The 20,420-nt window shown below is 39.9% G+C and overlaps 1 protein-coding gene across 1 annotated transcript in view; it reads right to left on the reverse strand.

Annotated features, from left to right (window-relative positions):
• Positions 1–20,420, reverse strand: part of ATP10B (ATPase phospholipid transporting 10B (putative)) — a 45,720-nt gene that overhangs the window by 12,861 nt on the left and 12,439 nt on the right. Inside the window, exons 3-11 of the mRNA XM_058035102.1 lie at positions 18,421–18,625; positions 16,069–16,154; positions 13,377–13,483; positions 9,671–9,802; positions 7,159–7,286; positions 5,802–6,054; positions 4,658–4,887; positions 1,667–1,846; positions 496–1,096 (exon numbers count right to left, since the gene is read on the reverse strand). Coding sequence (XP_057891085.1) covers positions 496–1,096; positions 1,667–1,846; positions 4,658–4,887; positions 5,802–6,054; positions 7,159–7,286; positions 9,671–9,802; positions 13,377–13,483; positions 16,069–16,154; positions 18,421–18,625 — 1,922 coding nt within the window. The remainder of the gene's footprint in view (positions 1–495; positions 1,097–1,666; positions 1,847–4,657; positions 4,888–5,801; positions 6,055–7,158; positions 7,287–9,670; positions 9,803–13,376; positions 13,484–16,068; positions 16,155–18,420; positions 18,626–20,420) is intronic.

Raw genomic sequence — 20,420 nt, forward strand, 5'->3', positions numbered from 1 at the left:
AACACAAGGAAAAGATTCCATATTTTAAGTACAAATAATTTTCAGTCTAATGGCCTAAGATTAAAAAGAGCGGGCATTGGAGAAAAGTGGATTCCATTACAATACCAAGTTCTTGACAAGCTCAAAAGTATTGGCTGTGCAGAAGCTGAAATCTTGCTAAAAATTCACATTTCCTTTAAGATACATTACTTGTGGTTTTTAAAATTAATATTGCTGTACTCTTGCTGACAACCTGAAAAACAATGGTCGGGCCCTTATGACAGTATTATTGCAGAGTACACAATCCCCATGGGTTGGCATTATCAGTGAATTTTAATTATCCCATTCCATATTCTAAGCACTTCTGAAGTTGAATAAATATCTCAGTTCTGATCTCCAAGGATAATACTAGACAAAGCTTGTTCTTTGTTATACTTCTAATATCTAGATATAATGTTTCATGCAGAAAAGACCACAGCACACTTCTTGTTAGGAGACACAACAGATGTGTCTCACACAATGGCTCATTACCTTTGCTGGAGCTGTCCAGCAGCTCCATTATTACAGAGTCAGCGCCTTTCGTGTAGACCACAATCTCCCTGGTTAGAGGGTGCCTCACCACCACAGACATCCTTTTCCTGACCGAGTCAAAGCCCAGGGTGTAGAGGATATCGAAGGTGAGCAGCGTGCCCTGGGGCAGCTGCACCGTGACCTGCTCGGGCGTGCGCGACACGAGCACGAAGCCGTAGGCCTGGGCAGCGTAGACCAGAGCTGCCTCGTCCGGGCTCTCAGCCTCGTAACAAACGTCTGCTGGCAGAGAAGCCTTGGTTGCAGACCGGAAAACTTCATCCAAGGAAGCAGTGCCGATCTCTGTGCCGCCCTTGTCCTGGAGCTCCTGGCCCCCGCTGCCGGCAGAGCTGTCCTTGTCATTGTCACAGCTCTCCAGCACAGCAAGGGGCTCCTCGGTGCTCTTTGCACTGAAGCTGGCACCAAGTTGCGAGCTAGACTGAGATGATGAAAAAGATTGACTAAGGCTTGCTAATTTTAGCCTTTGAAATATCTGATGAATCTTCTCCCGGGTGATTCCTGAAGGTTTTGTTGGTGGTGGGGTTGTGACCTAGAAATAGGAGAAAAAATGAAGGTTCAAAATAAATAAATGTGAACTTCAAGAGCCTTCTCAAAACCTCTCTCTATTTTTTTGCACCTAAATGACAATAGTAATAACTATTACTGTAATAACTGCAACTTCCCCTTTTCCCATCTCCTGCCATTTAACTGTGGTGGAAGGATTTAATGGAGAACTCATATAAGAGATGGCATCCAAATTTGATGGTGATTTGTATTTCTGCTTCTGAAGCAAAGATGTAATGAAGCTCTTGTAGTTCTGTCAATTGCCTGGCAGATCAGAGAAAACCCAGTGTGTTCAACAAACTTCTTACAGCATATATAATACAAAATCTAAGAGAAAAAGTGCAGATCCTGTGGTAGCCTTAGCTATCATCAAAAATAAGAAGACAAACTAGGAAAGGATACACAGGCATGGAAGCAGTAGATATTACAGAAAATGTAAAGGAGCTAGAGGACAACTCTCAAACAAACCAGTTTTCATGGCTTCAGTTTTCACTGGACACTACGTGGTTAAATGGAAGCATGACCCATTTTCCTCATGTATTTAAAGTTAGATTACCCTTTGTCTTGGCTCGGTAGCTGTGGAGACCAGAACTGTGTTGCAAATGGCAAGAGCCAGAAAAAAGTCAGTAAAGGATGTGGAAGTCTTCATGTGTAAAAAGGGAGAAAAGCTCTCAGTCTGGAGGGCAGCTTCTCGCACTCGCTGCAGCAGCCTGCTGTCAGGAGTCACATCCTTTTCCTGGAAGAGAATTACTCAGGATTATTTTCATTCACCCTTGTCCTCAAGGAATAACTGGCAACATCATAGACTTCTTGAATTTAGACCAAGAAAATACCTTCAAAAAGCTGCCCAACTAGATAATTAGAAGGAAGTGCATCTTCAAAATGAAGATGATCTCAGAATTTTATTTCTTTTGAGATGTTCTAAAATTCAGAAAATGCGCTACTGGGCATTTCACTTCAGCAGCAACTTTCTGAACTCAAAAGTTTCCTCTGGAAAAATTGAAAATTGACAGGCTAATTGTGGCATCAGAGACAGGTTTTAAAAACGAAACAATAAAAAAAAATCAATATTTATCAGAAAAATTTTTCTCATTTTCTTTTTCACATTAAATGAAAAAAGCGCTGATCTGAATTTTCAGTCTGAACGTATATTAAAAACCCTAACCAAGCAAAAAAGAAAACCGAATAAAACAGCACTAATGATGATAATCATTTAAATTTGCCACCTTTTCAATGTTAACAATTTTGTTAGTGAAAATGCCAATATAAAATGGCTAGTGCCATTCAGTTTTAAGGTTTCCTCATTAACCTGATAGCATTTCTTCTACTTGATGGCATGAAAACCTGATGACCATGGGACAATGAAAATCTTTGTTAAATGGTTCTAATAGCAAGGCACTACTTATTGGAACTATTAAATCTAGATGGAAATGTACTGTCACTCCCTTAATTCATAAGAACTCCTAAAGGTAGAGAGTAAATGTTAATTTTCTGTCGTGTTGCAGTGTTGAAAAATGGATTTCTCTTACAAACTTCAGTCTGCTGACATACACACAGGTCTACAAACACATTCTGTATACCAGGAGTACTCAGGATGCTGCAGATTTGTAGAAAAGTAAAAATGCATCAGATGAGGTGATGCAAGTTCCAAAGGGCAGGAACTATAGAGACACCAAAAATTTATTATTCCCATTTTATTAATAGGGAATTCGCTCAGGTGGCAAAGGATAGTACTATGTCTCATTTAAAGGTCATACAGGGCAGGCTCTGTGCAATATCTAAATGTCTCTATTTTCACAATTGTCATAGGGCATTAAAACAATTTATCCAGTTAGAGTGACACCTTTGAGCAGCTAAGACTGCTTAATGTTCTTCTACAAAAGAGGCATTTGATACTAGTTCCTCACATATTGCTTCACAGTGAATTAAAAAAATGTTTATTTCTAGAAGAAAAAGAAAAGGCCTGGCAGTAAAAATATAATTGGAAAATATACTGACAAGAAATTTCTTTATCATTCTTCAATAGTCACGACATCTAAGAAGTTCTCAGAAGTCATGGCTCATGGGTTCTCAAGAATACACGGAGATGTTCTCAGCAACTCATGAGGTTTGGGCTGGAAAATACTGGGATAACAATTTACAGACCTCCCATATTCCAAGAACAGTAGGAGTTCTGAGTGGTACTTACTACATGACAGCAGAATTGAATGAGGAAAGTAGGATCTTATAACAACTGCAGCAAAGAGAGTTCTGAGAATTCTGCATTTATTAGGCTATTTTTTTTTTTAATAAAACGATTTGGATGGGTTTTCCAGGCCTTTAACTTTAATTGGAATTCTAATTTTGAAAGTGTATGACCTTTTAGTGTTCACAAAAGCCTTGTCTGAAACGTCTGTTAAAAAACTTTCAAGAAGAGCAGAACAGTCTGACTTTAATTAGGCTGAGGGTGAATTTGGGAAGCTTCAGACCTAAATTACAGCAGATCCTGCTCCCCTCTGACTGCAGCCAGCATGCTCCAATTGAGGACTCTGGTTCTTTGTCTCCCCCTTCCCTCTCTTAGCTCCAGCAAGGCTTGGATTTCTTCTCTCTACCTGTTGGCTCTCTGTGGCTGTTGTCACATTAATCGAAGGGACAGGACCACAATCAGACTAAGGATGATTTATTAATTAGATAACATCAGTCTCAAAGGCCATGAGATTTATAAGATAGCAATCAGTCAGCCTTGGTCACAAGTTCTCTGTTGCAGACAGGATATAATTTTCTAATCCAATGGACAGTTGTCACGGAGTGTTTTCCTTTTCTAACCTGCCACCTTTACTTCTTTCTACTGCAATGTGGATACTTTTGTCCAATAAGGTCCTATTACATGCACACATATTTGTCTCTATTATAGCAGCCAGCTCTATTATAACTCTTAGCTTATTCTATTCAAATCACAATACTGAGACACTGAAATTTTTCAGAGCAGAAGTCCATTTTGATTTAAGTGAAATGTACATCTTTGAATTAAGTCTGTAGCTTGCAAACATAGCTGTTTGGTCTGACTCCTGACTCAGGAATTCTTTCTGATAAAGAAGAATTAGTGGCAAATGTCACTGAAATCAGTAGAATGAATATGTATGAACCTATTGTGAAATTGCATGCATATGCATTTGAGAGGGAGAGAAAAAAGGATCTGGAGTTCCCAGAGGCACACATGTCGTTTGAGGGGAACGATTCCCACATGCAGCCAGTGCTGTAATAAACATACTGGCTTTACAACTTTCACAGAAATTGTGGGGTTTGTTTGTTCCACAAATCAATACTACACTATAAAACCCTGCATCACCTTGTCTAGTACAGTTTCTTACTTAAGGCACATTCTATAGAAACATAAGTTGATGATTTCTCTGTTCAATGTGTGTATCATCCTTTCACACCAATCTAGACTTCTCTAAGGCTATGAATCAAACCCTCTTGAGTCGGTGAAGATTTATCTTTCTGACTCCCATCCCAAAAGCAGCAGAAGGGTAAGTTAGAAGGTGCTGGCCCAGGCTGCTGTACTCACGATGGGGCTGCTGAAGGCCACCTGGGACTGGCTGCTGTCCCGCCGACCCACGGACCTGCTCCTGGTGTGGCCCTTGGAATGGGCCCGGTCGCTCTGGCACCTCCGCAAAGGCCGCACCGTGCTGGCCTTGTAGGTGCCTGGTCTCTCCAGGCCCATGGGAGGAAGAGTGAAGTGCTGAAGCTTTGCAAAATCCTCTAAATCCAACTCTCTCTGTGTTTTCAGTCGCCTGTCTGTAAAAGAAAAATGAACCTCTGATTCTTCATTGATTTTTTTTTTTCATAGTTTGAGAGGAATTCCTTGATCAGCTAAAAAAATCTGAAACAAAGTAAACCAAAGCCAAAACATTTCAAAAGCCATCACCAGAAAAATGTCACGGCCCACTGTCCAGCAGTTTCTGGCAATTGCCACTGTCATTATTGCAAGAAAATAAAAATGTGTTTTCAAAGTGATCAGTCACTTTTATGGGCTTCTCTTAATGTTTCGTCTCTTCAGCTGCTTTTTGCAGTTGGAACAGGAAAGTGAAATATGGTAATTCACAAATCCGCTAATGTTTTCAGTCACAGAACACAAACATCTTTTTGGCAGCTGCTTGCCAGCTTAACAGGATCCTTTCCACTGCACAGAGCATGAAAGTGATGACGAAGAAGGAGCCTGAGTCAACACCATGAATTCCGAGCACTGAGTGCCAGGATCCGCCAGACCCGGACTGCAGCCAGGATCCACTCCAGGAAATGAGTGCCTTATTTTTCATATCACACAGAAGTGTACGTTTACATAGTCACAGAAATAATTACTTATGGACCCACTGAGTTTAAATATTAACTTGTATCAGTTTGTGAGCTTATAAAAAAGGTCGTCCGGTGTTCATTTAGAAATGAAAGAGAGAGTGTTCTCTTTGAATGCAGAGCAAATCCTGGAGGTGCCTGCAGAGGGATCTGGAAAACCTTTCCCATCTGCCTTCAGAATCATTTAAAACACCTTCAGTTTTGTGAATCTCTGTAACAGCAGTCTCTGACAAAAAAGTGACCATTCCACAAAACTCTACATTCCATCAGAGGGCTCAGTATGTTCAGGTATTAAAACTTAAATGAATGACATTTAATTGCTCAGACAAAAAAAGCAAATATAAAAAACTGTCTCTCACCATTTTCCTGATGGGAAAACTCAATTCCATCAACAATACAGCGTCGAAATACCATTTTATTTTCTGTCAGTGTCCCAGTTTTGTCTGAGAAGATGTACTGGATCTGTCCAAGGTCTTCAGTAATAGTGAGGGCACGGCACTGGATGGGCAAATCTGCTTCTTCATCATACAGGTCAATGTCATTGTGAATTAAGAAGACTTGGCCCAGTTTGACCAATTCAATGGACATATAAAGAGATATGGGGATTAAAATCTGAAAGAGAGTTTAAATTCTCAGTGAGGGGTGAGATAAATTTCACTGCTTTCTACCAGCAATGTCCTGGCACACTAATGATTTCCAAAAAACCAGCTCTTCCTGGAGACATATTTTAGGGCTGATGAATTCAGGGATGAAAAAAAATCCTGCACACAATTGCAATGGAGAAACAGGGATAAGTGGCAAATATAAGACTAAATTCCTAGAGTACTAAATTCAAAGGTGGGTCTTTCATATGATGCCCTTAGAAAGCAGGTTTTCTAGACATAGGATCATTCTCTCTCTTACCCTTCTGAAACTCTGAAAGGATGGACTAGCATAGACTCTTAGTGCAGAAAAGTTTCACAAACTATTACTTTTCACACAACACTTTCCACCCACAAGCTTCCTTGCCCTGAAAGAAAAATGAATTCTTAAGATGCACGAATATTCTGTTCCAGTAATGAAGAATAATCCCCCAAGGAATCTCTTAGCAGCTCTGAAAGTTATATTCAAATTTTGTTAATATTAAAGAAATTCTGTCCACTTAAATCTCAGCACTGGCATCAAGAAATCTGAAAAGTAAATGCAATTTTTTTCCTCACCCAATAAAATATTCTTTCTCAATTAGGCTTAATCACACTCAGATATACAAGTATCCTACTTCTAATTTAGCTTCTTTCCTAGACCAGATGAACCATACCTAGTTATTATTCCCCACTGGTAAATTGGCAATTTTTATTTCACTGTTTTTCTGAGATGCTAAGTGGCCTTCTTATTTTGGAATTGTGGATATAGGCAGAAAAAAAAAAAGCTGGCATTTGAATGTATAGATCTTTTTTGCATCTGCTAGATATTCTGAGTTAAAGGTATTATACATGTACTTCCTATCTATATCCTTGTGGCATTTCAATAGCAAGAATAAAATGAAGTTGGAAAAAAAAAGAAAAAAAGAAACATTATTTCACACTTGGCTGATTTGAAACACTCCTAGCAATATTTTCAAATAGGATTAATAAGGCACTGCACAGCTATTAATTGATATTAATTGTTCATTAGTGATTATACTCAATTTTGAGTAGCTTCTTCCTTGGAGGTAACAGAGAGGTTTTTGTCTTTTACCTGCAACAGGATTATCATTGCCAGGAACATGTAGAAACCAGCAAGAACTGGAGCCACAAAATTGCCGTTCCAGTCTGGGACATCATAAGGTGGATGCTCCGAAAATTTTCCTGTCCAGATGCCATGCCCTGTGGGAATGAGACACAAGACTGAAATGAGCAGTGGAGTGAGGGACAAAGCTGCTGAAATGTGCAGATATGGACTGCTCTAACAAAACAGAGACAGCATTTCCAAAACTGTGCTCCCCAAGCAATGCTGCAAATCTTTTGGAGAATGCGGAGCACCTGCAGAGCTCTGTAGCACATCTACACAATTGATTTGTTGACAAATAAGTGACAAATGAGTATTCAGGGATATTTTCATTCACCTCTGCTTTGTCAGGTGTTTCCCGTGGCTCTTAGCTCTGCACAGATCTTTTCTCACTCTGTGTTTCCCTGCTGGAAGACTCCATCTCTATCACCTATCCATGAAAATCCTCAGAGCTGAAGACTCTTTCCTCTTATAGAAGTAAACCTGAGAACCTTTGTATACAGACAAACTAAAATATTTCTTATTCTCCCTGACCATTCTTGATTTCAATCCGTCTTTGCTAAGAGTTGACAAATCCCCTAAATTCAGTCTGGGCAACTCATCTTTACATTCCTTCATTTAAATCATATCTCAAACTGCTTCTTCCTCCATGTTTTAAATACCAGTAGTGCAATATCATTGCACTGCTACAACAAAGCCTCTGTTCCAGGACTTAACAACATCCCATGACAACTGTTTTACCACTTTCCGTATCAAATAAACTTTTGTCAAGGAGTTACTAAATTTACAGCATCTGAAGCTTCCCACAGAGCTAAGGCAAACATCTTGTCTTCCCTCATTGCATAATTTTTCCAGATGCCAAAAACCTCTATCAGTCCAGTTCAAATAAAACTTCCATTAACAGCAGTTAACCAAGCAGTTGTTTTGCAGCATCTGCCTACTGAAATGCTGCCAAAAATATTCAAATTGTTTCAGCAATGCTCTTTGGCTGCTTCAGACCACAGTCACATCTGAACAAGGAGAATTCTGCTCCACAGGCTACTTCTTACCCCAATTTATACAATTTACTGTATGGAAGAACAATCCTGATAACTGATCCACCAGGGATACTTTTCCCTAGAACCCTACATTCAGACAAGGCTGCAAAGCAACAACTCACGGCAGAGACTCTGGATTTTGGATGGCTCAAAGGTAATGGATTTTTTATGCTTTTATATGTTTAACTTAGATGATGAATATTTTTTTTAACCTGACTAGATAAATTATTTTTCAAAAAAGGCTGATTTTTTTCATCTGAGACTTCTTTTAACCTTAAATTGAAGGACTTTATTACTCAAGAGCCCCTACACACCGGATAAGGCAAGTCTCTAAATTCACATGACAGCAGCCAGGGAACAAGGAAAATAAAATCTCTCCCACACACAGAGCTCAGTTGTGAAACTGAAATCCCATTTTGGTACCAAAAGTCCCACTGCAACATGAAGCAGTAATACTAAAGAAGTGATCAAGCCAGTTCAGGTGTTCATCTGTTTTGGATGGCCCTTACTTCCCATGGCATCACACCTGATGACTGACTGGTGCCACATCACATTTCCTCTAGGAAAACTTGATTTGGAAGTTGCTTAATCAGAGCAGTAGCACTGAGTAAATTTGCACTGAAACAAAATCCATTATAAGAAAAAGGGGCTCATGGGAGCCCCTGCTATCTCCTTAAAGCATTGCCCCATTCAAAAGTCAGTACACTTTAAATTTGGTCCTTTGCTCTGAATGATGAGATCCTGTTAATTCTGGCCTGCCTGGGACAGATTGCCATCAGAGCTGGAAGGCAAGAAGGTGCTTGCACACAGTGAAGATGATCTTTGTGAGATTACCAGTCCAGTAAACTCCAGTCAGTTACCAAACTCCAGTTAATAAATTCACGTGTGCTCGCCTGCAAGGACCCCAGAAAAATGCGGGCTGTTCCAAGCAATTAATCCATTTCACAGCCTGATGTAAAGGGATTTTTGAGAAGGAAGGAAGCCGTGGAGGATGTAAACTGAATGAATTAGTTATGAGCAGCTCATGGGTTCTAAACTGTGTGTCTCTGTTTAATACCACTCCCAAACATAACAGAGTAAGACACTACTGAAATGAAAGTAAAGCAAAATAATTTTACTTTTGCTGCTATGCACAAGGAACAAACACCCCCTCAGGAAGGAAGGAAGATCTCAGCTGACAAATATTGATTCCTGCAATGATTCCTACAATTCCTACAGGATGGCTTTCTCCTGCTTTACATGTATGATACCATGGTGGGGATGAATCTTTCTGATACATTTATAGCCATGTTTTCTTCACCTGAATTGCTCAGATTTGTCATTTTAACTCATTGGAAAGACCAAGGAGCCTAAAGACCCCAAGAGCATCCAGCTGTAGATCTCACTCATGAAAACATCAATTTTAATCACCATTTAGGAAATAGATTTTTGTCAGTGCTTCATACCTATGGCTCCAACAAGGCACATCACAATCAGGAGTCCCACACATGAGAAAATGTCCCTGTTCATCCTCTGCTCGATCCTGCTGCGCTTGTAGCGAGCACCGCTGTTGTTCAGCATGGCCTTCGTCTCATGACCTTCAAAACACAAATTAATATTTTCATGGTTATGCAATAGTTTGCATTTTGGTTTGGTTCTTAAAAAAAGTGTTCTCCCCGCAGCTGAGAGTAGGCTGACTAATGTTGACATTCAGAACTTTCCTTGTCCATCTTCCTATTTGACTGACTACATCATTCTAAATCTCGAACTTTACCAAAAACCTCCATTATATCACAGGTTTCAGCTGTCATATACATTTTTCTGTCCCAATGACAGCAGATTAATTAGGGTCATTAATTTTATATAAAGTATCAAAAGCCAAATATCCACGAGAACAAGAAAATTAAAAATAGTATTATATTCTTGCATTTTATGAACAAATTGTTAAGCTGCTATACAGATTCCTAAAACCTACATTTGAATATTTTTCAGCAACAATTCAAAAACCACTAGATACATTTTGTATATTAAATAAAATTCAACAAGTCAGTGAAAAGCAATAATATTTAGCTTTTCATTATTTGATTGTAAAGTGCTGACAAAACAGTCATATGAGAAATAAATAAATCCCCAATCCTTAAACTTAGTGAGATATAAGTGAGCTGCTATAATAATAATAATGAAAAAAAAGGAGTGCTGCAAGAAGTCAAGAAGCAGAAATTACTTTTTCAATTCTATTAAAGTTATCTAAACTGTGGCTCCATAACTGGGATATCTGGACACCATCTGTTGTTATATTGATTTGTATCTTTTATGTTTATTTCTGCAGTCCTTTTCCCTGAAAACACAGACCCTGCAGGCTTGTATTTAGCTTTCATTTGTATGTGCAGGATGTGTGTGACAAGGACTGTTTTCCAAGCTGCCTTTTAGGTTTCTCTAGGGAAGTGATTTAACCCAAGAACTGGAAGTTAGGTGCAGTTCAATCACACCTGCTGTATTCATTCCAGCTTTACATCAGTGGTTATTAATTAAGAAGAGAGCTAGAGAGAAAATTAGTCTCCAGCCTTATGTTCAGGACATTCACTCAAGAGCTGGGGATTCTGGCTTAGTATTCCAATGAATATGTAATTATTTACAAAACCTGGAGCTGTGTCAGTGGGACCAGTTTATGCTACCAGTGCTCCTGTCCTTCCAACTCACACATAAACACAAACCCTCTTGTTCCACTTAGGCAGGTATTCAGTGAACAGGCAGGAGATTTGTGTTCACTGCCACACAGGCAGAACTCAGAACAAACTCTAAGCCTTCCCTTTGGTGAGCAAATTCTCTTAACCACAGAGCTACACTGAAAGGGACAGCACTGCTGCTTGAATTTCTGTTCCTCCAGCAGCTGTGTGAATCTTATCCCTCACTTTTCTTTTATGTCAGGCATAGTGGAATGCTTTGTATTGAAATCAAAACAAGCCAAAGCCCTCTAATCCCTCCCAGAAAACCCTCAAAGAAATGTTGATGAATTTATTTCAGGAAGAAATTGGGATGAGCTTATTTCCAAATATCAGTTCTACCATTCCTTTCCACTTCAGGTGATCATCAGGAAAAGGACATTTCTCTAACACAGTTATCACCTTCTAAGGAACAGAAAATCAGAGATATGAGAAATAAAATGCCTTGTTCTCCTCTAATCCTCACCCTTTCCTATGCTGTGAAGCCCAGCACCTCACCTACCACCCCATTGGTACCTTGTCTCTATTTCTAGATGCTGATGGGCTCATCTGAAACTTCTTTCTGGTACTTTAGTATATGAAAAGCATATAATTCTTACTGCTGTCCCAATCAGAATGAAAAAACAACATTGGCTGTCACTCTGTAATGAGGTTTTTGTGTTTTATGCTATTGCTTTGTGCAGAACAATTTGGGTAGCCATGAAAAGTAGAACTGTCCTCGGGTCAGATGGGAACTGCACAGACCAAGCAATTGCACTAAGTGATGGCTGCACTCCTCACAAAGGCTCCCATTAGAAAGAAAGTTTGAGGAGTAATAGAGTCATAAAAATGGAAAGTGTGCCATCTTATTATGTGACTGATCTTGATTGTTCAGAAAAGGTCACAGACCATGATTAAAAGCCAGAGTATAATCAATGTCAAAGAACCCTAGAAATGAAGCTGATACTGACTGATGCCAGTCTAATTTTAGGAAAAAAGCCCCAAAACTTTTATGCTGACGTTAACAGTAAGAACTCAGTTGGAAATTGATTTGAAAACCTACTCATATGAAAACCACCATTCTTGGGAAAAACTTCTAAACTCCAACCTTTTCTACTGGCAGCTTAAGCATCATAAATGGAGATCCACATTAGGATCTGTGCTGGTGGTGAAGGCAACATGCTGGGAAATCTGAGCTAAACAGGAGAAAATGAGGAACTGCAACAGGGAAGGGAAGATAAATTACTCCAATTATATCAGGAATTATACCCACTGTGATTTTTATACAGTAGCTACTTTGGAAAAGAAAGGATTACAGAGTTTGGCTCTGTCTCTCCTCCTCTGCCCAGTGGGCACCATCCTTGCATGTGGAGTTCACAGAGACACAGTGAGAGACCTGCAAAGGCAAAGCTGCCTTGGAAACATTTGGGAGCTGCAGACATTCAGAGCCCACTTGTGTAGCAGTGAAATAGACAGTCTGTTGTCAGGAAAATTGTGCCAGGCTGTGGAGATGAATCTCAGCTCTTCTAAAGGTGTGACTTCTCTTTTCTCTTAGGTGGCTCAGCCCTGAACCCCTTGCTGCTGATTAGGCATAAAACAGTTAATATAACTCTACTGGAAAGATAATAATAGCTAATAGGATTAATTGTTGTGTTTGAATTGACTTGTATTTAATCTGCAAAGAAGAGGGAAGCTGATACACTCTGTCTGATGCAGAAGAGGACACAGCTGGCAAAGCCAATGATAAATCACGCTCGCTGAGTAAAAGCAATGGTAGCGCTCCAAAGGTAAAAGATGCTGAGGAGCAGATGAAGTGATCCACTGCTGAACCTGGCACTGCTGCATTGATCTGGGCACCACCACTGTCTCTCTCTGTCCATGTGTCTCCTGCATGAAGTTCATGGTTGCACAGACACTCCGTCTGTGTCAGCACAAACCTGAGCTGCTGCTGCTGCTGCTGCCTTTTCTGCCACCTCCAGCTGCTGCCTCACTGCCTCCTGCCTGCTGGCACTGGACAGATTGAATGGATGAATGAAACTCACAGATGACTTTTTTTTTTTTTTTTTTTTTTCCTAATTAGCTCTTTAGCTGCTCCAGTTTCTACCCTGAGGAGCCAGTGAGACCTCCCTTAGGGCAGCTGTGTAGATTTTATGACAGATGGAATTAGTAATGTAGCAAGAGCTGAGGGTTAAATACACCTGAGCAATTTTTTACTTGTCTGGATATTTTTACCAGATATTTGACATGCACAAGGATACTGTCACTTGCCAAAGACCCAGTGCAAGACTTGCTGGATTTGGAGATGGATGAGTAATACCTTCACTTAAAAAAAAGGTTATATACTTTTTCTGTTCACTACCAGTTTTTAAAACAAAATGTCAAATTATGTTGCAATATTAGACTATAGTTATTTTTTTAAGGATATTTACAGGGAAATTCTCAGTTTACCTAAATAAAAAGTACATCTTACCTGCATATATAACGATTCCTACTGCAGTCTCAGTATTTCTGATTGTACATCCACGAAGCAAGAGGTTTTCAATGTTGAGACCCACCTGTTCATGGTTTGGCTGCTCCCTAGAAGAAATATAATCAAATGGAGCAATTAATTGTTCTGTTCTAATGGAGTGTTAAAGAAAATTTTCATTCATGTGCATGTCTGTTTCAAGTTGAAATAAAGTAATTTTTTATTTCAAATTCACGGCCCTTTTTTGCTTTTATTTCCCTCAGTTTCAAGGAAACTTTTCCAGCAAAAAGTTACAGAGAAGTCCAAGTCTTTCCTTTAAAGACCACTGTGTCATGATGCCAATACAAAGCAAGTTTGGCTTTCACTTGGAAACTTATCCGGTAGATTCAATATCTTATGAAAGAAAACAAGAGTCCTTTTGCAACTTCTTACAGCCAAATTTATTTTAGAAAGAAGAGCAGGGGTTCAGATGGATACATCTACACCCTGTAAGTGCCTCTGTGACTCCATCAAAGTCATTGTGAATCTCAGTCCACTGAAGCAGCCTCTGGGCTGAGGGCTCTTCCTCCTTCTCATCCTGGACAGAAGAATTTTCATCCTGGCCAGAGGTGCCCCATCATTGACCAGATCCTTCTGCTCGCAGCACAAATTGGTGAAAACCAAAATGTCAGCGCCCATCAGGCAGGAAATTTGTTGTTTCCCTCTGTAAATTAATGGCACACACCTACCCCTACCCACAGCTTTTATTTTACACTGGTAGGTTCCTCCTGAGATCTTTACCAAAGCTGAAAGCTTCTATTTCAGATGCTTTGTCTTGTTCTGTTTTGTAAAGGTCAGGGTGGGAAAAGATCTTTTTTTTTCCTAGAATAATAATCTCTCTCTACTTTCTATTTGGTGTTTTGTGTTTCATTTACCAGCAAATAGTCTCATCTCTCAAATGAAGGGCAAGGCTAGGTTATATCAGAGCTGAGTGAAGTCCAATGTCTAAGTGCAGCTGCACATGATTACACAACTTAAACTTGCCATGGGAAAAGGTCTAGGTGTCAACAACCTACAGATGGTGGAATTGTAGAAACATAATGCCAGAAATCTGTTTTTCTTGGAATCTAAATTCAGCCTTGGGGAACTCATTTAATAGAAGACTTCTTGCATCCCCTTGAACAGAATTTTCTGTGATTGGACATGTCAGATGGATGTCACCAAGTTATTTCTTATCATTTTTTATCAGAGAGTGTTCCTGCTATTTTATAACAAGGCAGTAGAGCCTCAATAATTTATTAACGGTTCATGGACAAGAAGGTTGCCTGCTCCAAATAATTTGTGTTTACAAAATAGCTCAAATCTCAGCAGACCAAAGACAGAAACTTCACTAACTCTCAGCAAGTAATTTTCCCCAGCAAATACTTTCTTCTGTTCTTGAAGAGGGGAGAGAAAGGCAGCTAATTCCGTGTTCCATCAAGCAAGTGAGATGATAGGCATTCACCAAAGAAATTTCTGTTACAAACTTTCAGTTGAGAGTTGAATATTTTGAAGCCAGTCCTGAGTCCTAAGGGGGTGCATTTGTGTTTCCTTGTGACATATCTCCTACATTTCTTTAATATCAGTGCTCTTTGCTAATTGGAGGGATTGCTTCAATTTAGATTGTACCCAGTGGTCCCTGAAGCCAACAGCCACAGCCAGCAATCAATACAAGCTCGACCTCTTTTTCCCTTGTAAGAAATTGCAGCAGAGGAGAATTGGCATTGCTGTTAGACACACCATTCCTACAGGGCACAGCCTCAAACCAGATTAGGTATGGTCAGTGCTAATGGGAGATAATCCCTGGTTTACTCTGTCACAGACCCAGACATCTGCAGCTCCTCCAGGTGCAACACTCACTGCTTCTTCCAGAGCCACTAACTCCTAGTTTAGCTACTGGTAAATTCAGCAGAGCTGGGGCATGGATGAGGATGGTGGCACATTCTTGCAGTTCAATTATTTACTTGACAATGGGGCATGCATTTGGTCTGGGGCAGTAGGAACCTTGGACAATCTCTGCTGTGGTGTGGGAATAAACTGCTCTGGGTTGGAGGGTAAGAGGATTTTAAGACATGAACCATGACACAGAGATTTGCCTTATAATTCATAAATGGGGTTAAATCTGCTGAATTTGCTGTTATGCCTGTGCCAGAATTATTTAATGAAGCAGGACAAAAAAGAAACCTATCCTACTTTTTTATACTAGTCTGGTGCATCAGTTCAATAGTATTTTGCATGCATGTTTGATTTTCTTGCCTTTCTAATAAGGAGAAAATCTGGATTATTAGATCTTGGACACCTTTTCCCTGTGGCTGTAAAGGTGAAGAAACTAGAGCCATGCAGCTGGATACCTTAAACAATTGGAAGGATTTATCTAAAATCTAGTTTAGTCTAATCATCAGGTCATGTGTACATGAGTTTATGTCTAAGTTTTGAAGAGAGCTGAATCTCTGGGAAAATAGTTTGTAGGAAACAACTGTAAATGCAATGCCAAGCCTTGGTTCTACCTCACCACAAAACAGAGTCCAAGTCTACATTTTATATTGACTTCTAAATCTGGGAATAGATAATAGTGACAACCATCAATTTCCTCAACATACGTTCCTTCCATCCAATTTCTCCAAGAGGACTATGAAAGTACAGATCAAAAATGTATTTATGGATAACAAATACTTACATATAACCTTTGAATTTATTGAGATCATTGTTTGGCATTTCACAGATGATGGTGTTTTGGAAAAATTCTGGTTCAAACACAGTATCCTACAAGAGAAAACAGACTGAGTGTCAGATCCAATGAGTATTTGAAATTATAAACACCAAAAAAAGCTTAATTTAGACCACCAGGGCTGGAGCACTTGCCCTAGCAGGACAGACAGAGACATTTTAACTCATTCAGCCTGAACCAAAGCTTCACAAGGGCTGAGCATTTCCTCCTCTTGGAATAACAACTGGTTGAATTAAGTGAAGAAAATGCTGTGTATCGAACAAGACATCACAGATGCCAATTAGTGGAAACACCTGTCTTCATTTTAAGTGAATATAACAAAGATAGTAGATTTAGATTAAATGTTAGGGAGAAATTCCTCCCTGTGAGGGTGATGAGGCCCTGGCACAGGGTGCCCAGAGCATTTTTGGCTGCCCCATCCCTGGGGGTGTCCAAGGCCAGGCTGGATGGGGCTCTGAGCAAGGGCCCAAGGGCAGGGACACCTTCCACTGGACCAGGCTGATTCAGAGCCCAGTTTAACCTGGCCTTGGACACTTCAAGGGATGGGGCACCCAAAAATTCTCTGGACAACCTGTGCCAGGGCTGCACCCCCTCAAAGGTAAGAATTTCTTCCTAATATCTCATCTAAACCTACTCTCTGTCAGTTTGAAGCCACTCCCCCTTGTCCTGTCCCTCCATGCTCTTGTAAATCTCTCTTTCCACCTTTCTTGCATCCTAAACTCAAGAACTAACCCTGGTTAGTTCTAACTCAACTGAAGAACTGGCTAATATGTATTTATTTCCTCCCTGTTTAAAGAGTCATTTTATAGGCACAATTACATCTGAGGGGGTTTTAGGCAGTTCATAAATCACAGGACTAAGCAAAGCTCAAAGAACAAGGAAGAACAAGGTTTTATCACACTAAAACCTGCAGTGTGATACCACATCCACTGGGGTTTTTTATGAGCACACTGTTTACACAAACACAGCACGAGAGCAGGGTGATTCAGGAATTATTGTCAGCTCTGACCTTCCTGAGCACTGGCTGCCACCACGGCCAGAATTTTGTTCCACCCTGTTACTGTAACAGGAGTTCTTAAGTACAGACATTTCTGGGCATAGAGTTTATCTCAATAACAACTCAAAGTCTAAAGAAAATCACCATGAATAGGCAGTCAGGGGCATAATTTAGCATGGGGATATTTTCTGATATAATGGAAGACTTCCACACATTATGAACAACTGAGGCAAAAGTTTGCACTTTGTGTAATGGTAGAGCAGCACCCTGTTCTCCTCTAAAAGGATAAATAGGTAGAAAATCTAACATGTAAATTAGAACTACATGGCAAAAATACAACATTTAAAAATGTTAAGTAGCCAGATTACTGTTTTTCTCAGAAATAAAACCTCTTCCTAATCATCACTGGAAGGCACTGGAAAAGGCCTGTGCCATGCCACAATATGGGAAAGCCCTTAATTGTCTTTGAAAAGTGATTTCCATTTGAACAACAAGCAAATAACACGAGTACAGCACCTGATCTCAACTGGCCATGGAAATGTGCTTTTATTTATTGTCTGGTTGCTCCCTGGCAGCTGTGTCCCAGACACCAGTAACCCCAAAAGATCTCCCTGGTGGCACTGGCACTAATTGCTAAATAAATTAATGTAATTCCTAGAATTATCTGTGAGTTATTTCCTGTCTGCTGGAGTGATTCCAATGGAACAAAGTCTTTGTCCTAATGTACTACCACTCCTTAAACTTGTTCTGGGTTATTTGAAAAACTGCCCTCCTTTTTGTTTAAAGATACTTGAAAATGTACCAACAATATGTAAGTCATATTTTCTAGTTTACTTCAGGTTTATCCAACATGAGCCACAAAAGGAAAGGAAAGGAAAGGAAAGGAAAGGAAAGGAAAGGAAAGGAAAGGAAAGGAAAGGGAAAAAGTAAAAAGGAAACGATACTGCCTATGAAACATAAACAGTGATTTTAAGAATTCAAACTGAATCACAAACCGATGTCAAACATTTAACTTTAAAAATAAATTAATTTACCTTGAGATCCTATTAAACTTCCAACCCAGAGTGCCTTAGAGCACCTCCAGCAGAGCTCTCACACCTCCACCTGCCTTTGCAGTGAGTTTGGTGTGTCAGGTGCAACAGAGACACAGAGTCCATAAGGAAACCCACTGATGCTTTGGCAGGGGACCACGAGCTTTCTTCCAGCTGCCACGCAGAAATAAACCCCCCTGTGCAGTGTCTGGAGACAAATGTGCCCATTTGGTGGGCTGCACAGCCCATTTGTGGCCTCATGCCCAGACTGACCTGGCTGCTGAAGCCCATCACCACGCGGCGCTTCTTGAGGTTGGTCTCCCCGTCCAGGTTGGCGGTCTCCAGGTGGCAGATCCCGTTCTGGTCAGAGGAGTGGAGCAGCAGGATGTCTGCTGGGACAATCTCATTGCACTGCAGCTGCACAAAGTCCCCCACTCTGACATCCTTCCAGCACTTCTCCACGTAAGCGTGTTGCTCCCTGCGGCATTGAAAGCATAACGTGGGTGATGAGGGGCATTGGGAAGGCAGGCCTACTGGGTTGGGGGGCTTCAAAACCAGAAAATAGGGCATGGGGGCACAGCATTTTTAAAGGACCTTTTCTTAAAGGACACAGCACAGAAGCTAGAAATTAATGATTCAGACACTTCCACAGCACCACTTCACCGTATGTCACATTCAAACCAAATCTTTACATGGAATAAAACATTTACAGCAGCTCTCTTTCATTCTAGCACTAGTCCTATAATCTGCACAACAAAATATTGCAGGCAGTTCAGACTAACAGAGGTATTTTTGAGTATCTTATTGAAGAAATTCAGATTATTGTTTTTGGCTGTGATTGTTTCCTAGACACTTTCCAACATCAGCATATAGCTCCTAAAAGAAGCAAACCGATACCTCAGCCACACTTGCTTCAGGTCTTTCCAGTTTGTAACTCTCAAGAGGTAGTTACAAGTTTTTAGCTTAGTGCAGAGAAACAACTTCAAAAGCTGGAAGAGTTGATAAATGGTCCCTTAGTATTAAGCAAAAAAAAAAAAAAAACAAAAAACCAAAAAAACAGCCAGAGCCCAAATCAAATGGAAAAGTTAAAGTAAGAAACAAAAAGCTTATAATTTAACAAACAATTAAAAAAATAAAAGACCCTATGGGGTTCAAGGAAAAGAAATTACTATTTCATCAATGCACTAAGTTCTGCAAATAGCAGGCATTTTTTGACATTGCATTTTCAGTAAGTAATCCTTCAACTGCTTTTAACCATCTAAGCAGACCAGAAACAACACAATAAGCTTTAAATTTATCTAATGGGAAAAATGCACTGCAACAATTGCTTGGCTCCTCTAACTCCTTGAGAGGAAATTATTTTTGCAGGATGAATAACCAAATCATCTTATGCCTTGCTCTGTGAGAGGGAAAATTCTCATGATACTTTACCAGACAGACAATTAAAGGCTTTTTGTAATGACTCAGAGCCTCATTTTTGGCTAAGTTTTTAATCATCCCCATCTATTGGATGGAGAATACTATCTTCCATGGCAGTGTTTGTGTCACGAGGAGGGGAGCAGTGATGGCAGAGATAAAAAGAGTTTTGCTGCAGCTCAAAGCACCCATCCAGCCCTGCCTCGGGGCTGCTCCCTGCTCACCCACTCTCCTGGCTGGGTGCAGAGGCAGCCACAGCACTGCCAGGCAAACCCTCTCCCTTGGCTTCAGCCACAAAACAACAACAGGCAGGTGCCTGTGCAGCTTATGCAAGAAGTTAAATTCTGTCCTTGTCCCAGTGGTACTGAATTTTCATTAAAAACCCAGAACCCCCCCCAACCTGAGTATTTAAATCTCTTTACTGCTGCTTTTGAAGCACTTACTAAACCATGGGATTGTAGTAATATTTTTTCATCTTACATTGATTTTTCTTTCTTGAATTTTTAATTATTCTCATTTTGTCTGATTCTGCTTACCTGCATGGCCTTTTTCTTTTGTGCAACAACAGACATAAAAAATCATATAAAAGAACAGAGGTTTTTGTAAGTTAATTAGGTGCTGCTATGCATTTTTAAAAATTCAAATTAAATTTCTATTTTAAAAGTATTTTAGCAAGTGTATGCTGAGTATTTAATCATCTACAAAGCAGATACTAAGTTAATATAACAAATCAACTATGTAGTACCAATCCTTTCCATGCCAAACAACTTTTGAACAGGACTTCTTAATTTGTTTGTTTAAAACATGAAAGAAAGAGTACAAGATCAGTTTAGAGGAAGCAGATGTCTTGCCTTGCC

The sequence above is a fragment of the Melospiza georgiana genome, chromosome 15, assembly GCF_028018845.1.
Source record: "Melospiza georgiana isolate bMelGeo1 chromosome 15, bMelGeo1.pri, whole genome shotgun sequence".
NCBI lineage: Eukaryota > Metazoa > Chordata > Aves > Passeriformes > Passerellidae > Melospiza > Melospiza georgiana.